This window comes from Athene cunicularia, assembly GCF_003259725.1.
Source record: "Athene cunicularia isolate RWA chromosome 7 unlocalized genomic scaffold, athCun1 chr7_part1, whole genome shotgun sequence".
Lineage (NCBI taxonomy): Eukaryota > Metazoa > Chordata > Aves > Strigiformes > Strigidae > Athene > Athene cunicularia.
Genome location: NW_020799107.1, coordinates 16,685,474 through 16,701,612, shown reverse-complemented (window position 1 = coordinate 16,701,612; position 16,139 = coordinate 16,685,474). Strand labels below are relative to the sequence as shown.

The 16,139-nt window shown below is 38.5% G+C and overlaps 2 protein-coding genes across 3 annotated transcripts in view; one reads left to right on the top strand and one right to left on the bottom strand.

Annotated features, from left to right (window-relative positions):
• ABCB11 (ATP binding cassette subfamily B member 11) overlaps positions 1-6,471 on the bottom strand; it is a 50,289-nt gene extending 43,818 nt beyond the window's left edge. The window contains exons 1-2 of the mRNA XM_026852706.1: positions 6,404-6,471; positions 929-1,031 (exon numbers count right to left, since the gene is read on the bottom strand). Coding sequence (XP_026708507.1) covers positions 929-1,004 — 76 coding nt within the window. The 5' untranslated portion in view covers positions 1,005-1,031; positions 6,404-6,471. The remainder of the gene's footprint in view (positions 1-928; positions 1,032-6,403) is intronic.
• Positions 1-16,139, top strand: part of DHRS9 (dehydrogenase/reductase 9) — a 28,341-nt gene that overhangs the window by 10,620 nt on the left and 1,582 nt on the right. For both annotated transcript variants that reach the window (XM_026852710.1, XM_026852711.1), the window contains 2 exons: positions 13,093-13,441; positions 15,038-15,296. In XM_026852710.1, coding sequence (XP_026708511.1) covers positions 13,123-13,441; positions 15,038-15,296 — 578 coding nt within the window. In that variant the 5' untranslated portion in view covers positions 13,093-13,122. The remainder of the gene's footprint in view (positions 1-13,092; positions 13,442-15,037; positions 15,297-16,139) is intronic.

Below are 16,139 nucleotides of genomic sequence, written 5' to 3'. Positions count from 1 at the left end.
CAGTCCTATGAGACATCCTATCATAGATAAAGGTTGGAAGGAAATCCCAAACCCAAACAATGAATTATACTAGATTTGATAATACGACTTAGCATCAATCAGCAACTATTAATTTAAAAAAAAAAAACAACTGAAACCACAGATCAAGTTACAGCTGGGACACTGTGTTGCTATATATCAGGGAGAGAGGCTTGAAGAGGGCTCTTTTATTAAACAAAGTCTTGAAAAAGTTTGATTATTGCCTGGAATTTCATTATATACATGGTTATGTGAAGAATTTTGCTGCATGCCACAAGTTTTAACAAAAGTTAGATGCATGTTTCCCATGGAATGAAAGAGGCCAGACTGCCTTAAACCTGAGCTGTTGTCTAGGCGGGGAAAAAAAAAAAAAAATCACTGTAACTTAGTCTAGTATGGTTTGCTTTGGTTTCTTTTGTTGGGGAAAAATAGTTCCAAGAGAGAGGGATTGGCTTTCAACATGATTCTCCAGTTTTCTGGAGGTAATCTGTCATAAGGTATTTCAAGTGAAATAAAACTGCATAGTCTTTATCAGCATCCAGCTTGATTGTTCTAACAATACATCTGATGAATTAAAAGAAAAAAAGAGAACCCAAGATAAAAAAGCATCCCTCCTCCCCAAGCTGTGTTTTGCTCGGAGCCAACCTGAGAGCACCTATTTTTGTGATGAAGCAGGTGAAACTGGGACTGAATGCCACACACAAGGGAGTATGGATTGTTATATGTAGTTTTTACAGAAAAGCTGTTTTGCAAGCAGTATACCCATAACAGCAGGTACCACATAACTCTGTATTTATTTCACAGATTATTTGCTTTGTATACTGTAGACTATTTGCTCCACTTAGGCCACCCACCACCTATTTTACATGCTTTATAAAATAAGGAGTTGACTGAAGAATAAACTTCTTACATTTGCCATCCAAGTCAAAAGCATAGTTATCCTCTCCCAATCGCTTGATGCTACGCAGAACGACGGGGTCAGACATGATGATTAGTTACTTAAGTCAGAAGTCCTAGAGAGAGGGGGGAGAGGAAAGAGTATTAGCATATGTTTGTCTTTGAACACGCAACAATATTACCTTAAGCTACTGCTTACCTCAGTTTTGCCCTCATTATCCCAGGGCAGTGCCGCCGCTCACAACCCAAGTTATAACAGAATGTATATCCCAGACACAGTGAAACAACGGAGTAGAAAAACACCTTAAAGCATGTCTGACTCACCTAAGCGCAAGGCCTCTGAAAGGTTTCAGTGCCTCGAGTGAGGGCCACTCCACAGGGCTTTGCAGCCCGCTGCAAACAGCCCTGTCCCCATTAATGGCTCTATTAAAATAAAATACCACTTCTGTGCAGGTGATATCTGTAGGTTATAGACGGAGATATTAATATGACAGATCTTGCCCCAGTTACAAGGGAGCAGCAGGCAGGAGACCTGCCCCTGCCTTGTCCTGTGCCAGCTGGCAGTGGCCATCAGGACCGTGACAGGGGGACAATTGGGGAACAGGAGGGGTGACCAGGGGGAGACCCCCAGGCCACACCAACATCTGCAGAATCACCACCACCAGCTGCCCTCGCACTGCTCTTGGCTGGGGTGAGTTCCCCAGCAGATCTGATCCTCTGTCCGAATCGGTCATACTGACATGCTGAGCTGATGTCATACATGAGAAGAAATAAGGAGACAAAGTTAACGCTTTTTTGCGAGGCAAAGTCTGCCAGTAACGCTAGTTTTGTCCAGGCAGGCCTAGCATCTGAGATGGCACCCGAGGAACAGTGCTGCAGAAGCCCTCTCCAAAACATGTTCTTTTATAACCACAGTTATCTCATCCACACCTTTGTTTAATGTAATGTATCTCAAAGCATAGTTACAATGCCTTATTCCAGTCATTAAACATCAACATTTGTATGTTTATACTTCTACATAAACCTCTGAAAACCTCTCATTTCAAGCATATTACAACACGTTCAGATATCAAAGCTTTAACAACTTTTACCTAAATAACACAAGAAGTCTGCTGTGTAAAAGACACATTTCCACAGTTGGTGTTACACACCTGACTTCCCAGCCAGCTGAGTTTTTACCTATTTAGCCCTCTAAAGGAACAACTTCTTTTCTGCTAATAGTAGTATAACTACCAAAATCCTTCATATTGGCAACAACAGTGTGATTAGCTATAGCTGGGCAGTTCCTCACAAGTGGGAAGAGCTTAGAAGCAGCTTGGCTCTGAAATTACCGGAGGATGAAGGAAATACACCTATTCCTGGTTTGAAATGGAACAACATAATAGGAGCCAGAGCAGTGGTTCAGGATGCATGGGTGACTTTTAATAATTTCAGTTCCCATAAAATCCCAACCTTTGAATTTTGTTAGTTTTCCCTCCAAACTAGCTTTCGAGAAATGCTGATTCCCAACAAAACCCTTCTCTTTTTTATCTTCTTCTCTTGAATTTTATGTGTACATCTCTTGGCACATCACCGAATCATCAGTAAGTCAGGCTGGAAAGTCCAAAGTCTCTTGATTAAATCTAAGCATCCAAGGCAAAGTTCATTTATTCTTGTTTCATTTTAACTGATGTTTATCAAAGATGTCTGAAGAACTCCCCAAGAAATTAGTGCTTCACTATTCTTATTTCTAAAATTGTTTTTCCCTAATGTCTACTCTGAATCTTTCCTGTCATAATTTAAACCCCTTACTTCTTGTGCAACCCACCAAGGATACAGAACATAATATTCCTTTCCACTTTGTAAGCAGGCTGTATTTATTTGAATAATACTAGAAAGTCTCCTTCTTCAGATGAAGTAAGCAACTCATTCAGTTTTCCTTGATAGGGTGTATTTCCTAAACTTCTGATAATTTCCACTAGTGTCCTCTGGATTCTATCACACCTTTCCTGAAGTGATGAGTGCATAACAGCACTACAGCAACAGTTTTAGCAACACTGAGCAAAGGAGAAATATTATTTCATGTTTCACAGATTATATTCCTGTTTATGCAACCTAATATGGCATTTGTTTTTTTAACAGAAGTATCACATCATTGAGTCACATTCAGTTTGTGATCCACCAAAGCCACCCACTTTTTGCAAACAGTTTGCTACAGAGCCAGTTGCTTTCTGAACTACATTTTCACAGTTGATTAATCCTGCCTGCTCTTGTCTATATTTAATAGCACCTTACATTCTTCAGCCCATTTTACCTGTTTGTTAAGGGGATTTTGACTTCTAGTTCTGTTCTTCAGCATATCTGCAGTCTGCCTTATGTCATGATCAAATTTAATAAGGATGTTCTCCATTGTGTAATCCACATCATTATCAATACTACTGGATTATACCAGAAGCGAGACAGACCTCCGCAGAACTTCATTCAGTGCTTCCATTCATTTGGACATTGGTTCATTAATTGCTACTCTATAGATGTAGTTTTTCTTGCCTAAAAGTTTTCGATGAGCAGAGATGATTTACTCATCCTCTGGTTGGTAAATTCTAATCCCCTCACATTCTGTGACCCCCTAAATTTTGACCCAAATTCTCTTCTTAAGTAAATGTGTAAAGCCAAATTACCACTGTAATAGCATAATGTCTGGCCAGGACTAGAATAGCCACTTACAACATAAAATCACAGGAGCTTTTAATTAATCCCCACATAGAGTGAAAAAAATTACAGTTTTTCCATTCTCTGAGACAGATGGCAAATGGGCTGAACAAATTATAGTACTTCCTTAGTTAAAATCTCTACCATGTGCATGTTTCCAAGTTCCCTTTCTGCTTTTTTATACAATAGAGAAAAAACATAACACCTGCTTCTGACCAGAAAAAGGAAAGCATCATACACACATCACTGTTTCACATGGGACCGATCTACAAATCATTAAATTTTACTTCAGCTGGATTTGCATCAGGCATATGGAAGAGGATTTAACAAGGGCTTAATTTCCAGATGACATTATTAAGTTTATATTTAAATAAATGCAGCTTCCCAAGAAACACAAGCATATATTCCTGGCAGCTTTAAGTCCCTTGAGATTGTTTTCACTGAAGATGAGAGTGACAATTTTCATCAACTAGGAAAAAAATCTTCACTCCTTCCATGAAAACACAAATCTTATTCTGCTCCTTCCCTGTTGCTGTGTCTGATAGATTAAAAGTCTCAAACAAAAGATCTCCAAAATCTCCTAAAGTTCCAGAAGTTTCTTAAGAAAATAAAAGTTTCTCAGCTCATTTTTGGCAGTTCTGTCAGTGATCACATTCTGAAGACAATATTTTTTAATATGTCAATTCAGTTGTGAGGTTGGAGCTGGATATCTGAAAACAGATTTTTGCTCCATTTACAGAGTTTGACAGTGGTGGCACAGATCCTTCACAGTGACATGATTCTAAGGAAAATACAACTTAAATATGCAATTGGCATAAGGCAGGCCAGTTTTTAATTTTAAGTATATGTTTTTAGGAAGGACACGGTTAAAAAAAAAAAATTACAAATTTTAAAGAAAGCCATCAGTGTGATAAAAATAATCAAATCACATTTGCATCTTTGCTAAAGCTTCTTCTTGGTTCAAATGATTAAAGCACCATTGGTTGAATGAATAATTTCCAGAAGATACCAACTACAACTATGCACTCATACTTTTTTTCTGAAAAAAAGAGTTCACCACAATGATAATTCTATTAGCAACTTGTCCTTAAACATAAAGCCATCATTTGCTTCTAGATCTAGTACTGACTGCTTTGCACTGCTTAGCACATGAGTAGTGGAACTATATAAAGAAAGCTGAGCTTATAGACAAACTGTTGGTTTTACACTGAAATTACTATAACTGGAAATGTCACCTGGATTATGAGAATGTGTTCTGCTGGAGTAAAGAAGCGAAGTTCCTACCTGTTCTGCTATTAGGCTAAATCTAAACTTTAAGGGTGGTATTTCATTCCAGCAGCTTTAAAATACTTCACAAATGTAGAAACCTATTTAAATTGATAAAAACCATTTGAACCAAACTACTGAATGTGACTCCCAGTGAAAAGCTATGAAGTGGTTAAAAAACCACCCCCACTGCATTTCTGCTACAGAAAGATAATGGATAATGTCAGACTGGAAATTGATGAAGAAGGCAAAAGTAAAACAAAGCAAAGTCACTCTCTGCCTGTCCCCTTTCAGCTATTTATTATTTGACTTTGCAACCATAACATTTATATGAAATTTTTTAATAGAACACTGTAAAAATAAATCTGTCCTTTAAATGCTGGTATAAAACATCATGGTGGGAAATTTCATTTCAGCGCTTCCTCTGACACTGTATTTTAATGCTATGAAACGTATTTTGCAACTAATTTTTTTTTAAGCCTGAATGCTGATGCAGTTTTAAATAATAGGAAAAGTAGAAAAAAACCCAATGGTTGATAGAGTTGAATAAGAATTCTAGTTACAAACACTTGCTAGAGCTAAACTTTCTGGAATTATGTCACTTTTCCAATAAAATTGTGACTGTCCCACATTTTTGAAAGGAAACACATTTTTCCTATATTTTTCTAAAGCTCAATGTATCAAATACTATCCACATACTATCCTGTCCAGCAGGCATCATTCATTAGCTGATTTAAACAGATTAATATAGCAGATTAGCATGCTGTACAATGATATAACAATATTATTATTATTACTATTATTATTATTATTATTATTATTATTATTATTATTATTATTATTATTATTATTATTATAACAACCTTCCTCAGAGTCTGTATGTTTAACTGGAGATCACTTCCAACATCTTGAAAAAAAATGCTGCTGATATCTGCATTAAAAATTATTTAGATAATAGAAATCAAAGATAATAGAAAGCTTTAGATCACCCCATCTACCTGTGTGTGTGCAAAATACAAACTAGGAGCAGAGAATACCTCAGAAACTGCACTAAAGAGAAACAGCATTTTACTCTATCCAGTTAAGGTATAGCTGCCGGATTTTTGGTTAACAAAAATCTTTAAGGATTTTCAAATCACATCTTTATTCAGATTAGATATTTATTTAACATAAATGGGGTGGGAAAACCCAATGAACAATGGTCCTGAAAGCACTAGCTTTCATTTTCTTTAAAACTAGGTCCCTCAGATATTGATAGCATACATGCAGAAAGACTTTTTTCTTCAAAAGAGAACTTGAATGTCTTGTTCTTCAAACAGTCCCATTCAGAAGAAACCAAAAAATCCCCAAAAGAACCAAGTAAATAAACAAAAGAAAAACAATCAAACAAACAAAAAAGCCAAACACTAACTGTGCAAAGGGAGTTTAGCATTTAGCTTAAATTGTTCTGAAGGAAAAGTACAGGTACTTTTCAGTTCAGGAAGTCCCATCAGTTAACTCTGAAACATTAAACATTATAGATTTTTTTACTCACCTGTGGCTTTGAAAAATCATGTATCATAGAACAAATTGCATGAATCCTGTTCAATTAGTCAGTAAAGCACCCAACCATGTCTCATCGTGTTTTCATTATTCTAGACCATTTGTCAGAACTGAATCTTTAAATTGGGCATTGGCTATTTGCACCTGGGTCAATAACCGTGCGGTCACAATGGTTACAGTTCATTGACATTTAATGGAGGGTTTAAATTTGACTAATGTAATCTCACAACATAAAGTCAGGGCACTTGGAAAACAGTTATACATGAGGAGACCAGATGGTTCTCTGGAAAAAAAAAAACCTCACAATGAATGTGTGGGAAGAGATTATCGTAGCATTATTTTATCAGCTTTAGTATAGAATTACTTTATTAGCCATGCAATAATTCAGTTACACTATGGTCCCTGCAGTAAGTAGCTGAATAATATGAAAACTATCAGCTGAATATTATGAAAACTGGTTCAGAAATCAAGCGAAATTCAGATTAAAATCTTACTCAAAAGCTTTGTTTACTAACCTATAACTTGTCCCTCTCCCCATGGCTTTTAATATTTTACCACTCTTCCTTTAAAATGAAGATTTTTACCACCTGGAAGCTCCGAGTGGTAGTGAATTCTCTATGGAGATGAGCCCTCCATGGATTTTTCAATAAGAGGACAAAGCTATGACCTCAGCCAATGTCACCACAGTTTAGAGGGAAATGGCAAACATGGTTTAGTTCCCCTCTGAAATCAATTCTCACTTCGGAGAAGAGCCCTGACTGATAGGACAAGATAGAAAGGCAACGCCTTAATCTTAGCTACTGTCAGCTCTCCTAAAGCCTTCTGTGCTCTCAAATTTTCCATCATAAAGCCTCATACACAAAAGTGCATCACAATTAAATGTAGTTAACCAAAACAGCATTTTCCTTGTATAGCATCATTACTGAGTTCACAGTGACAGCATAACCAACCACAAGCCCAGTGTCTTCTCCCATTAACAAAAAGTTGACATCTGTACTAATGTACACAGTATAGCTGTGAGAATAACACTATCTGAGATAATGTCACAGTGCTAATCATCTTGTCCACCACATGTAGAGCCAGAGGAAAAAAAAAAAAAAAAAGTTACTTGTAGTGCAGAGTACAGGAGTAGAAAGGCTGGAAGAAAAAAATATATGGTCGAGCAGAACTCTTCTTTGTTTCATTCTCCTCTGACAGCTTCTTCAGGAGCAACATGGCCAAAAGGTCATGTAATGCCTTTGCTTTTCAAGGTACTTGAGCAGAGCTCACACTTAACATGCAAGAAGTCCAGCATCTCCAGACAAGGCTTCGCTTGCCAAAGGCAGAATATAATTTTAGTTTTACACAAATTACTTCAGTCTTTTCACATACAGACTTTGCTCATCTAAGCATTGGGAAAGTGCGTGCAGAGTTCATTTTCACAGTGCTAACAAAGTAGAGTAAGACAGTGATGAATTGGAGCTGAGACCACTATCCCAACCTTTGGACTATACCAACCTTTTTGAAGGTCTCTGCTCCCTTCTAAATCTCCTCTTCTCTCAACTCATCCTTACAAAGAATCCTGAAGAATAATAAATTCTGACCTGACTTCATAACATGGGCCATAAAAATGAATCTATGTTGAAAAATCATCTGTCTGTGTAGAGTGGAGAACATAAAGCACTCAGTTTTGGTCTTACTCCCAGAGTCACCTTCCCCTTTTACAGCTGCTAGTAGAAAAACTAGTCAAATCCACTCCATCTCCTCAAGCCTTCTTGTACTTTGTTTCCTTCTGATATCCTGGGAAGGGAAAACAGTTTCTGTTGCTAGAGTCAGCCCTCCAGTGAATGAAGAATTAGCCATTGAAGTAAAACAATAGGGAGCAGGACTTCTGCCAAGGAGGCAGAGGGCAGATTCATGGCTGAATTTTCATAGGGGACACATGCAGAATCTCTGAATTTTGCTAGGTTATAGATACGATTTAATTCATGAAAGATGAGCCATACTGTCAATATAATTCCCCTCAGCTATGGGCAGAGTTGAAGGGAAACATTTTGCTTACAACTCTCATCATTTTAACACCTCTTTGCACAGGAAGATTACAATTCATTGAGCCAAATGCAGTAAAATAACTGCTTCTTCCCTCAATCTGAATAGCTGTTTATTCCAGTATATTACCACTCCAAATGAATTTATCCTCTCTTCCCCAGATTTTTTCCTATAGTTCATAAGAGGACTTGAATAAAAATGAATCTTAGTCATTTCCATACACATCATTTCTCGGTAAGAAATGAAAGCCCATGTGCTCTTTTGGCACAGGACTCCTTGGCATTAAGATGTATTTTATAATCTATTTTATTCCAGTATTGACAACAGCTAGTAGTAGCAATCAAATAAAATGCTTCCAAAACTTCCTAAAGATAGCCAGAAATTTATCAATAAGTGCTTACAGCCATGGAGGAGTAGGGGGCCACAGTTTTCCACCAGGTGAATAGACTCTGTCTGCCACTTTAGACTGAGACTCCAGAAGAGCATCTTGTTTCTGTGTCTGGCTTTAAAGCCTGTATGCAAATACAGCAGTCTGGACTCTCTTGCCTGACAGAAGGCATGGAGCAGACAGCTTTTATGCTTCATTAATTTATTTTTTAAGCATTCATAGCCAAATTTATTTCTGTAGCTAGCACACAGTGGTTCCAGGGCCAAGAATCCAGACACTGGATTCTTCACTTGAGTTCAATCACTATCTTGATTGTGCCACTTATAGTGATAGCACCTCAGAATGTCAGAAGTGTAAGGCAGATCTCAATATTGTAGTATACATCTGCTTCTGTATGATGCTTTTATTTCCCTGTTCTTTAATCCTTTGAAAAACAACACTTTGTTCGCTTCTTTATTTCTCGCAGTTTTTAAAATTATTTTTGTTAATTTGCTCCACATGCCATCACAATTTTTTCATCTAAATGTGTGAAGGTGAAAGTAAAGTGAACTCTAAATAAAAGCAAGTTACAGTTCTCTTTAGGTACCCTGATTTAAGGTAAGGGACATTTGAAAGAAAGTAGATACCGTTTGCAGCTTGAACTATTGGACAGATGACCCACATTTATTCTTGGAGTGTCACTTGTTAAATACTGTTTATGAAATTATTCTAAACAAAATATCAGTTATAAAGATATCTAGAGGACAAAACCAGCAAAACTGGTCTGGAAGAGAACAAGTTCCTCTGTGGGACTCTGATCAGGGCAGAGACTGAAGGAAGCTGCAGGAAATGTCCGTACACACAGTCAGGTTGGCAAGTACCCACATGCTGTGTCGTCATTATTTTCTTGGCACCACAGCAGTTATACAAACATGACTATTCACTTTGTACAATGCAAAGTAAATTTTACACTGAGCTTACTGATTTGTGATTTATGCTATTCAAAATGAAATTTTGTCAATCCCATGAGGTGCATATGTACATTATTTCCTTCAAAGCAGCATGACTTTTGAATAAGTTACTGTCCTTTCCAAAGATCTTCTGCAAGTGTTCTACAAAGAAACCTCCTTTTTTGCATCTAAGAGCAAGAATTCCCCTTCTGATGGCTGGGTTTCATCATTTTTGCTGCAAGCAAAAAGGTGTTCCAGTCAATTAAGGTCAATTTCTTTTTTTCTTTTTTTTTTTTTTTTTACAATCAAACTACATTTCTTCATACTGAAATGGAGAATAGCAGATACTTTTCTTACAGTGAAATAAGGAAAGTACCTCTGGGCACAATGGGGATGTTTCTGTGATCACAACTTACTCTTGTGATGGAAAGTAAAAAGTGCAAGTTGGTGATTGTTGGGAGCAGATACCTCCAGGTGCGAGACTAACACAAAGAAATAACTTATTTCTTCTCCCATTGTCTAAATCACAATCATAGACATTAAGTCATGGTATATTTATTTCTCGGTCACAAAAAATGGTATACTGAAACTGCAAAATACCGTCTGGAGTGGGTCCAGCAGGGAGGCTGGGAGGTAGGCAGCAAGGGTCTTACCTCTCCTAACTTGCCTCATTTCTATAGTTAGCCTCTCACCATCTGCTCTTGGGAAGTACCAGAAGCAGTTGATCCTACCTAAGTCTGGCAGCTGGTAAGGATTTTTTCTCCATTTTGAACACTGGTGCAAATAAAAATAGCAGAGATAGCAACAAAACTTCTAAAAACCAAAACCAAACAAAACTACCACTGTAAATTTTAAATGCAAGCTATAATTTTAATATCAAAATTAAGTGACTCAAACTGTTAAAAAAAAAAAAAAAAAAAAAGTTATTTCAGAAAGAAATCTCTGAGAGTGACTGCCCCAGACTCTGGGCAACCAGCCCCTCAGTCACCTCTCCTGTTCCTGTCAGAAGTTGGCACATCCACATGAGCCTGCCTGTCCCCTCCACCTCCACTTTCCCAACCACTCTCAAGTGCCACCACTCAAATGCCTTTGGAGAGTCCGACTGAGAGCCTCTTATCACTCTCCCTGCTGGAAACTAGATAAAAATATTTTTTTTTCTTGATGAGCCCTTTGGGTTTTTTCCGTTTTGGTTTGTGGGCCCTATAAAAAATTGGAGGTAGATCTTTACAATGCAAAGCTGGGCCACTGTGGGCAGCCCTGGACCTGTCAGCCTCCTTAGCAGCCTGGAGCTGGAAACACGGCCTGTACAAAGCACTCTACCCGAAAACCTTGTCATTTCAGCACTTTATTAATTTGATATGAAGTCCCACTGCCCCACTGATTAAGGATCACGGGGACCAGAAATTAACCCTGATCATCCAAGTCCCCTCTTTGTAGACACGCCTGTTGCCATGGCAAAAACGGGCCTTTTCCCTCATCCTAGCTAAATTGGCTTTTATTTTTATTTACTGACCAGATTACAGGCCAAAACTCTGTTCTGTTTATGTTAATTTACTAATTATACTTTATTTCTACTTTACAGTTGACATAGGGCGTGATGAAACACGGTTCTGTCTCTTTCTCCTCTAGACGGGCTCTTCTCAAACCTTCTCCACCCCTGGGCCCCGGGGTTTGCCGCCAGGGCCAGACCCCGCACAGGCTTCAGGATGCAGGAGGTGTAGTTACCCGGCATGGCTGAGGTCCAGGGGCATGTAGGTGTTGGAGGGCAGGAGTGACGGAAACAGCGCCTCTGCGCCAAGGAGGGCAGGTCTCCGCGCATCCTGCGGGAGCAAGGCTCTGGCTCTGATGTGTGACAGCCAGGGACTGCCCAGGCTGCTGCTCAGCTGCAGGTGAAGGAAGGCTGTGAAGGAACATGGCAACTCCAAGAAGAGCAAGGGACCTTATAAAGAGATTGGTAATTTTAATAAGGGTTACGAGAGAACGCAAGCCAGCCACTGTGCTGAGTCTGATAGGCATGTGTACATATGCCAAGAGAAAAACTTCCTTGTCTAAAGGAACTTTGAAATACTACACAGGGAAGGCAGTTATCTAACCACTTCTTCATACTTTCTTCACTGCTGATGCTGCAGAGGAAGTTAGGCAACAAAACCTATCATCTCAGCATTGCAATGTTTGCAACACCCTGGGTAACTTCCAGCCAACACAAGAAGCTGCACTTCACCAGCACACACGTTTCTGTAAACAAGCACCATTAGCAGCCATGGAGCTTGCAGGAAAAATGGAGATATATTGAATATCCCATGTCAGAGCAGAAAGCAGTTCTATGTGCAGAAAATAAAAGAACTGTCCTGTTCCTATTATGATGCTTAAAATCTTGACAGGTATTTGCAATTTCCTTTTAAATTAAGTTTTGCCAGAGGAAAATTTGGCCATAGTAAATGCAGTTTCATTGCATCTTACCCTGCAGAGATGGATTATCTGTAAACCTCTAAAAAGATCTGTACTCCTTTACATCTATTTAGAATTATTTTTTTAATTGACTGCATTAGGCATCTCTTGTTTTCTGGGCCATGAGCACTCATGAAGTATAACTGCATTGTTTTCTCTAAGCAGAATTTAATCCATCATCAGTAGTTACTTATAAATTCACCATTAAGTTAATTGGAGTATAATCCAGATAAACAGGCTCTTTCCAAACATATTTTGTAGTACCAATGTTTTCACACTCCTTGAGCTTCCCTCTGGCCCATGAAGTGCTCCAATCTGCAACCTTCTTCCTATGCTCAGGGACCACATGCACACTCCCACAGCCTAGCTGGTTTTAGTAAAATAAAAGAAATCATTATTCCTGGCTAGTATTGATTAAGTATCCATGGTAACAAGAAAGATTCTGGGTTCTGCTGATCTTGCTTGAACTTTTGTTGCCAGCTGGCCCCAATCTTACGCTTTAATTTTCTATGAACTGACACTAAGTTCAGACATTTCTGTTGGTTTCCATGCAAATATTTAATATTTGCTACTGTTTTTTCTTTTCACTTTTGCTACTCAGTGTTTCCCCCAGATATGTTTGATGGGAGCTTGCTGACCTGGCAGCAGTAACCTAAAACACATTATTCTTTGTAATCTTATTACAATATATGTCCAGTTCTCATTTTTGCTCAAGGAAGGACTTTTTTGTTCTGTTTTGCTTTAGCACAAGGAGGCCACTACTCTGAACTGTGCCTGCTTCTCTGAATAGTTGCAGATAACCATCTCAACACAAAAGAAAAAAATGCAACAAACCCAACCAACTAACAATGCCTTAAAAACTAGCAGCTTTTTTTTTTTTTTTTTCAGGAGAACGTGTCCAGAAGACTTCAGTAAAAAATGCTTTTCTATGTATTACTCTTTCTTGGCATTGTCTCTCTATGGTGGCATTGGAAGGCAAGAGACAGGATGAAGGTTACAAATCTAACTGGAAAATATATATTCATCACTGGATGTGACACAGGATTTGGAAATATGGCAGCAAAGATTTTTGATAAAAAGGGATTCCGTGTTTTTGCCAGCTGTCTGACTGAAACAGGAGCCAAAGAATTAAAAGCTGTGACCTCAAATCAGCTTCAGACAGTGCTGCTAGATGTTAGAGATTCAGACAATGTTAAGAAAGTGGCTGCATGGATCAAAGCTGAAGTTCAGTCAGAGGGTAAGTGCCAGGATACGCGTCTTTAAAAAAAAAAAAAAAAAGCAGTAGAGTGTTACTGAAAATACCATGCTATGTTCACAGCTGATTTTAATTTACACTTTACAAGTGTGTGCAGATGTCTTGTCACCTTCCAGAAACATGGAAGAAGATGTCACTAGAGAAGTGTTTTATACATCTAGGCAAATAAATGTTTGGGAATGTGCTCAAGAAGTCAGGCTTATTGATACATCATTGTCACAACAGGAATCCAATTCCTGAAACCTTCACTGGGAATGTTTGCACCCACATGCGTATCTGGGTTATGGCATGAGTGCTCAGCACCTCCCATGCTCTGCTACCCAGCTACGGAACAAATTATATTAAATCTGTTTAGAAAGCTTAAAGTTTTTATTTTAAAAATTGAATATATGTAATAAATGACTTGTAAGGAATGACTATCAAAAGCAGAAGTTATATATGAAGTATATTGAATAAATCTGAATATAACCATTATAGAATATTGCTTACAGACCATGTGGAAAATAGAAAAATCCCATATCTCTAACCCAACAGGTTGTGTAGGACAAGATGCTGCTGGTGTTACTGATGCTAATTGATTTCAGTAGGAGTGGTATTGCAATAGATTTTACAAAGGTCCAAGCCTATGGGCTGGAATCTGCCAGTTTTGAGTCTTAAATCTCATCTAGTATGATGTGCAATTATACTTAATGCTAAATTCCTATCTCCATTTAACCTTTCATCTCCATAAAATTGCTTAGAAGTTGCCAAATTGCCTCTTTTTTTTAAACTGTGCTTAGTTTCAGGCCAAAAGTGATTTTTTTCCCCAAGAAAAACTATGAGTAAGGTCAGATCAGCAAAAGTATTCATTCACACAACTCTAACTGCTGGTGCAAAAGAAGAACTGGTTTTACATTTTTCTGTTTTCTCTTCCCACTTCTGAGTGCTCAGAAATGTTTTTCAAATCAATCTAGTATTTTTTTCCTGCCTCCACCTCATTTTTTGGAGCTGGTTGCTCATTTAAAAAAAAAATCCTTCCCATCCATTTGGGGCATGTCAGTCAATATGAGTCATAAGTGCAAAAAAGTCGGGGGTGGGGGGAAAGAATAACTGTCACACAGTTCCCATGTTGTTTTCAAATCTTTGAGAAGGATTTTTAGATTTTTTCTGTAATCAAGAGTTGTTCTTTATTGTCCTGGCACCTCAACCATCTCAGAACCAGAGCACACTTACCTGTGTTTCAGGACACTGTACCTGTACCAAGGACCAGGTCTATTTCTTACACATCTCCTGTCACTCAATACAGTTGATCTTTGCCATACCTCATCTTCCTCTACTGCTCTTTCTCCCACAAAATGCCAACACCACCCCCTGCCAAAATGCTGTGGCAAGGGAAGACTACAGAAAGGGTGATGGAAAGCATGATGATAAAACCTGGACACTGAGAATAAAGCTAATACTGCAGGACATTCTTGAGCAATTCCTCCAAATGTTCATTGCCTTCTTGGTCCCTGATTTTCTGTGGTCACCCAGTTCAATTAATCTGACACATCAGGTGAAAATTTCCTTCTCGACTTTCTTCTTCTGTTTTCCCTGCAGGTCTCTGGGGACTTATCAATAATGCTGGGATTATGGGGCCATCAGTTCCTACAGACTGGTTGGATATTGAGCACTTCAGAGAACCAATTGAAGTTAATTTAATTGGACTCATAAATGTTACAATAAATATGCTTCCCTTGATAAAAAAAGCAAAGGGAAGGGTAGTGAATGTATCCAGTGTTGGAGGTCGCCTGGCATTCAGTGGTGGAGGCTATTTTCCTTCCAAGTTTGGGGTAGAAGGATTTAATGACAGCTTAAGGTATGAGCCTCACTATGAGGAAAGACCACTCTTTTTTCCCTAAGGTCATGCAGAACAGGAGGTGATTTACAGTCCTGGCACATGGTATAAAATTGAAAAACATTAGATGCTTTGGACTAATTCTTCTTAAAATTTCTTTTGCTCAGCAAGATTATGACAGTTTTGAAATGGTACAAAGCCTGCTGAGCACACAAGCTGTCCTCAGGTATTTTCACAGTGTAGCCAGTACTCTTACAGATTCACAACTAACCTATCTTAATGTGCACAGAGGCCTTGTTGCAGAGGAACCTCCACTTAAGTGAACTGAAATATCTTTGCAATATGAATCTAATTCTCCTAATTAAAAAGTGCACCTAGAAATTTCCAGCAGCCACCCATCCAGAAAAAATACATAGCATGACTTATTGCACAATTATAACTTTTGTCCAAGCTTTGTTCTCCAAAGTGTCTTCTCTTAATTATACTGATCATTAGTGAGATCTAGAGAACATAGCAAACTAATTCTGGAAACTACCATGGCTGCTTCTTGTAAAACAGATGGGGATTGATTTGTGTGCCTAAATATATAGGAACATTTTAGATACTGGGACACTCACACAGGGCTGACAGATGTGAGAAGGGGCCAGAAGGAACTGTACGTATCTGGAGTATGAGTCAGAGGTCAAGAGGGAATCACCAAGACATATAATGGCTCTACATACTTGCATTTAGGCAGCCAGCTAGTCTTACAGACAAGTCAGATGACTAATGAGCTAGTGCAAGGTGAACCAGGCTGTGAAATATCCTGTGCCAGCTGCTGCACGGTCACTGCCTGTGCATGTTCTCACTCTGTGAAGCAGGTAA